The following is a 6,135-nucleotide window of genomic DNA, read 5'->3' as shown; positions in this document are numbered from 1 at the left end:
GTACATTATCCATAAATACCAGGTGTGTGCCAGGTGTGTATCAGGTACATTATCCATAAATACCAGGTGTGTGCCAGGTGTGTATCAGGTAAATTATCCATAAGTACCAGGTGTGTATCAGGTACATTATCCATAATTACCAGATGTGTACCCAGTGTGTACCAGGTACATTATCCATAAGTACCAGGTGTGTGCAAGGTGTGTATCAGGTAAATTATCCATAAGTACCAGGTGTGTATCAGGTACATTATCCATAATTACCAGATGTGTACCCAGTGTGTACCAGGTACATTATCCATAAATACCAGGTGTGTGCCAGGTGTGTATCAGGTACATTATCTATAAATACCAGGTGTGTGCCAGGTGTGTATCAGGTACATTATCCATAATTACCAGATGTGTACCAGGTGTGTATCTGGTACATTATCCATAATTACCAGATGTGTACCAGGTGTGTATCTGGTACATTATCCATAATTACCAGATGTGTACCCAGTGTGTACCAGGTACATTATCCATAAGTACCAGGTGTGTATCAGGTAAATTATCCATAAGTACCAGGTGTGTACCAGGTACATTATCAATAATTACCAGATGTTTACCAGGTGTGTATCAGGTACATTATTCATAATTACTAGATGTGTACCAGGTTTGTACTGGGTACATTATCCATAAATACCAGGCGTGTACTAGGTACTTTATCAATAAGTACCAGATGTGTACCAGGTGTGTATCAGGTAAATTATCCATAAAGACCAGATGTGTACCAGGTGTGTACCAGGTACATTATGCAGATAATGTTAAGAAATCATCAGATGACAGCTGTCACTGCTAACATAGGAGCATCTACTGAGCACAGCTAAAGTTACCACCTGAATTATAAAACCTATGACTACCTTTATTGTGAAAGATTCCTGAGCTCTGACTTTATTTTGAAGTGAGATGCATCAATAACGGTTTATAAAAGCACTGAAGGCATTTTATTGTAATGAAGTGAAATCGTGAGCATTCTGACTCTCATCACTAATAACAGATGGTTTGTCCATGTTCACACTCACTCCTGAACGTGTAGAGCAGGGGTCACCACACTTTTTGAGACTAGGAGATACTTCGGGGGTACTGAGTAACATGAAGGGCTCCTTGATACAAACATAAATTTGCATGGCTCACCTTTAATTATAGTATTATTTATAATAAATTTATACATGTTTATACATTTGACTCCCTGATAAAATCTCAAGACTCCTCATGATAATCATAATTTACTGTGGTAGATATGATAAATTATTATTAATAGTAATAAGTAATTTAAACACTGTGCAGGACCGGGGGATCTGATTCTAGAGTTCCCAGTTTGAAACTCTTTTGGAGCTCTTCAGTGTGACAGGAGTGTGGATAGTTGTTTGTGTTTCTGTCTGTGWRCRTGTGATGGTCTGAGATCTGAGAAAGGCTCCAGCTCCCACCCTGACCCTGATTAGGAACAAGGAGGACAGAATGAATAGATTTTTTTTATAGCAGAAAACACATATTTAAACATAAAACATTTTTATTTAATCTCAATTAATAACATTTATAATTTTGTGCATTTTGTAAATGTAAAAAATAAAACAATAAAAATATTTGACAGCTTGTAGGAATGAACACATTTGTAACCTTTATTTAAAATACAGCTGTTTAAAAAAACAGGTGTAGTCTGTTTCTTTAAGAAAATGGTAACTTCTCCATTCTTTAAAAGAAACATTTACCAGTAAAAAAAAAACTAATTCATGCCCTCTGTGCTCATCATTCCTACTAATTCTTGAAGATACAAAATATCAGTTATGTAATATAAAAACAAGTACAGAAAAAGTTTCTCCCAATCATTGTGAAAATAATTTGTTTTCCTACGTTTTAATGCTCTTCTATGGAGCCTACGAGGGGACATGGGGGGATAATTTTCTTTTGCGTTCCCACGCAATACTTTTGCGTTACCTCGCAATACTTTTGCTTTACCTTGCAATACTTTTGCTTTACCTTGCAATATATTTGCTTTACCTCGAATATATTTGCTTTGCCTCGCAATACTTTTGCGTTACCTTGCAAACATTTGCATTCCCTCGCAAAATTGTTTTGCATTCCCACGCAAAAGTTTGTTTTGTATATGAATTGAATTAAATCAGACTTTTATTTTTGAAATACCCAGTTACCAAAACAGGATGTGTCGCCACAAGTTTGTAAAATTGACTTTGATGTTGCGCAAAAGAAAATAAAATATCCCCGGTCCTCTCGCGAGCTCCATACTTTCCCCCTCTACTCAGAGGTAAACAAACTGAATATCTGTGCTCTAAGGGTTAATTTCCTGAAGGGTGGGGGTTGGGGGTGGAGTTCAGTGTGTGACTGTGTGCAGCTGCACTAGGCAGAGGTAGTGTTGCCAACTTAGCGACTTTGTCAGTAGATCTAGCGACTTTTTAGACCCGTTTAGCAACTTTTTTGTGGGAAAAAGTAGCCAGGTTTGTCCGACAAATCTAGTCCCGGTGTTTTTAGAGACTTTTAGGAGCTTTGGCAACAGCATTTTCCAAGCACTTTTTTCCTTTCCTCCTCTGTTCCTCCGCAAGCAGTAAGCGCGGAGGTGAGCCCCTCCCCCTTCCTAAAGCCGTCCGACTCACTGAAGCCTGCGGCACCCCCCAGCCATACCCCCAGCCTCGGCTGATGTCAGCTGAGAGGAGAGACCGCTGCAAATGAATCACGCATGTGCAAAGCTGTCACTGCTTCTGTCTGGTTTACAAAGCCGGATGTAGTATTTAATGTAATGTTTTTTCTCTGGTACTGTCTCTGTAAACTAAATCTCTGGACCCAGCTGTGTTTGACTCACAGATCAGTCACTTCTTCACCTCTTCCTCCCTGTGCCTCGTGACATCTAACAGTCTGCAGGTTAAATTTAAGATTCACACAAATTTAATTTATATGGATATAAGCATTGAAGTCATAAAATTATTTTTATTTCATTAAGTTTAATTGCATTTCTAAACATATTTAGTGTTTTTATTCACTTTTTTCTCTTCATCATCTCTCCTATGGCGCAGATCATAATTATTGGCAAACATCCAACTATGTAAATTAAGTAATGATGTCATCTAGCAACTTTTAGAACAGCCAATAGGGACTTTTCTTGTTGAGGAGTTGGCAACACTGGGCAGAGGGAGTCGCTTGCAGGGAGATGCAGGAGAGAACTTGTTGAGAGTTTGTTGTGTTTAATGGGGTTTAACGGGAGATGTGAATTTAACAGCAGCTCTTGTTGACATTCTTTAGAAAGTGTTTTGTTTATAAAAGCTCCAAAGAGCACACGGTTGACTTTTGGTTCCATTGTTTAACATTTAGTGTGCTGCTTCTATGACAGTCAGTCGATCAGTGTAATTTTTGGAATGTATCCTGCAGGCGACTCAGAAAGTGGGCACTGTGTTGGTGACCCCTGGTGTACAGAGTCTGATGTAAATAAACGCTGACTCACCATCTTAATGTGCTCTCTCTGCAGGTATTTCTGACTGTAGTACTGTTCCTGCCTCAGAGTCAGGAGCTGCTGCTGCTGCTCGTCCTTCAGCTGCTGCAGACGCTCATCTTTCTCACCGTCTGAACCTGAACTCCTGACAAACACAAACAGGCTCAAATGAAACATTATTTGAGACACTGTAAAGTGAAGACGACGTGTTGCAGCGGGAGGAGGAGAGAAGAACCTGCTCTTGCTGCACTGCCTGGCCGTCTTCTTGGACTTGTTGCTGAAGTCTCGGAGAAGCTCGGAGGTTTTCTTCTGGTGTCTCCTCACCAGCTCCTTCAGCTCCTTAAACTGACGTCTCTGCTCTTTCTGGTACACTTTAGACTGCTGCAGGCTCTCCAAGGTGCATGCTGGGATATCTGCCACCACACAGTGAGAGCACAACGATACCCAACAGTTAGTCACAACTTTCTACTAAAGTTCATTAAAAAGCTGCAACTAAACTAAAAATTGCACACAAAGCTAACCTGATGCAGACTCATTAAAATCAGTTCAGTGGTTCAGGGAATATTTTGCTAACATGACAGACACAGGTACAATAAAAACATTACTGCTCTTCTGTTTTTGGTCAAAAGATAAGTGTTCCTGTGCTAACCAAACCATCCACACACTGGATCAGGACTCTACTCTACCTTTTATATGAGCTATAACCTGTACAGCAGAATACAAAGAGGTAATTCTTTTACGGGGGTAAAATAAAAATCAAAAACTTAAATAATGTGGTTGCGTAAGTGTGCACACCATCTTATAACTGGGTATGTTCAGATTAACTAACAGTTGATGAAAAGACAAGAAATTGGTCAGGGTAGCTAAGAGGCCTGCAGCAACATTAAAGTAGCTACAGGAAGTACTGTCTGTATTACACAGTACAACAATCTCACATATTCTTCATATGTCTGGGCTGTAGGGTAGGGTTGTATGAAGGAAGCATTTTTAAACAAAGAAAAAACAGAAACATCAATGACAAAACTAAACAACAATCAAATAAAATTTAGCAAAAACACATTTGAAGTCTCCCAATGTAGAAAAATGTGTCATGGTCTGGTGAAGTTGTGTTGAGGTATAAGACTATTACAAATCCTGTTTTTATTTAGCAGAAAAGGGCTATAGGTGTTATCACTCGAAACATTACCATTATCTATCTAATATATTATTTTGTAAACTGAAATTATTGAAATTCTATGATTTGGCTGATTATAACATTTTGTTAGTTATTTATAAAGCACATTGAAACACATTACCTTTAAACATTCAGATAAACTTTGCGAAGAGAGAGAGCTGTTAGAAAGGGAATAGAGATGTTCATGAAACTTAAATTTTGAACATGTTTGAAAGAACGATGCACCTCAATCCAAGGAGTCAGATTGTGGAATTATTTGGAAGATGATGTTAAAAATGTTACATTAATATATATGTTCAAGAGAACGATAAAGACTAGATTGTTAAAAAATATGAAATGGTTTAATATGTAGCCATTCAATTTGTTCTAGAAAGATTTGATGTTTTGTGTTATTAACTGAAGATTATTATAGTTTGAATTTATAAGTGAAAAAAAGGGGCAGATGTAATATTTTTTCTCCTCTCTGCCGCCTTTCATTTCATTTATATATTGTTTTTTTATTGTACATAGAATTTATTTATTTATTATGGAATGAATAAAGTTTAAACTAAAAAAATAAAAAAAAATTTTGTCCATAACTCCATGAGTCGTTTGGTGCAAACCCAACACTGCACATCACAAGAACATCATGCCCACAGTGAAGCACGGTGGAGGCAGCTTCATGCTTTGGGGGTGATTTTCTTTAACTGGGACTGAGGCCTTTTTCAAGATGGAAATAATTAAGAACAGTTCCAAATACCAATTAACCTTGGCATAAAACCTTCAGACTTCTGCTAGAAAGCTGAAGATAAAGAGAAACTTTGTTTTTCAGAACAACAACGACCCAAAGCACACATCCAGATCAACAAAAGGATGGCTTCACAACAAGATTAAAGCTTTGGGACAGCCCAGCCAAGGTCCAGACCTGAATCCTGTAGATCATCTCTGGGATGATCTGAGGAAGGCTGTGTACAAGAGATCTCTCTCCACACTCTGACAGATTCTGAGTGTTTTTGCAAAGAAGTGTGGGCAAAGTGTCCTGATGCGTCTCAGTAATCCAGGTAAAAAATCAAAAAGAAAAAATTGTATAGGTCTTCCAGCAGACAAAGGAAGGTGCACAGTTATTCTGAACCAGAAGGACTCTGAAGATAAGATCATGACACTCTTTAGCGATACGACCACATACGAGCCGCTGAAGAGAGATTCAGGAAGTGGTTACAAGAAGAAACTAATAGATTGCCTGAAAAGTTTAGAGCAGGACAAGGCTATTAATCGGATTCTGTATCATAGACTTTACCCAGGTGAGGCCACTCCTAGTCTGTGAATTTTGGGTAAACCATACAAACAGGATGTACCGGTAAGACCCATTGTTAGCATGATCAACTCTGTCACTTACAATGTTTCTAAATATCTGACGTCTATACTTGGTCCTTTAGTTGGCAGCTCAGAACATCACATACAGAACACTCACCCACGTAATTTACACGGGGGATAGGGGGGTTATAAC

General features: G+C 38.4%; 1 protein-coding gene across 1 annotated transcript in view; it reads right to left on the bottom strand.

The window, feature by feature from the left end:
• Positions 1–6,135, bottom strand: part of plcb1 (phospholipase C beta 1) — a gene marked incomplete at its 5' end in the record, with an annotated part of 86,543 nt that overhangs the window by 12,869 nt on the left and 67,539 nt on the right. Inside the window, 2 exon segments of the mRNA XM_014024606.1 lie at positions 3,488–3,620; positions 3,711–3,888. Coding sequence (XP_013880060.1) covers positions 3,488–3,620; positions 3,711–3,888 — 311 coding nt within the window.

The sequence above is a fragment of the Austrofundulus limnaeus genome, unplaced genomic scaffold (assembly GCF_001266775.1).
Source record: "Austrofundulus limnaeus strain Quisiro unplaced genomic scaffold, Austrofundulus_limnaeus-1.0 Scaffold430, whole genome shotgun sequence".
Taxonomy (NCBI): domain Eukaryota; kingdom Metazoa; phylum Chordata; class Actinopteri; order Cyprinodontiformes; family Rivulidae; genus Austrofundulus; species Austrofundulus limnaeus.
This window is presented reverse-complemented; position numbering and strand designations above follow the sequence as displayed.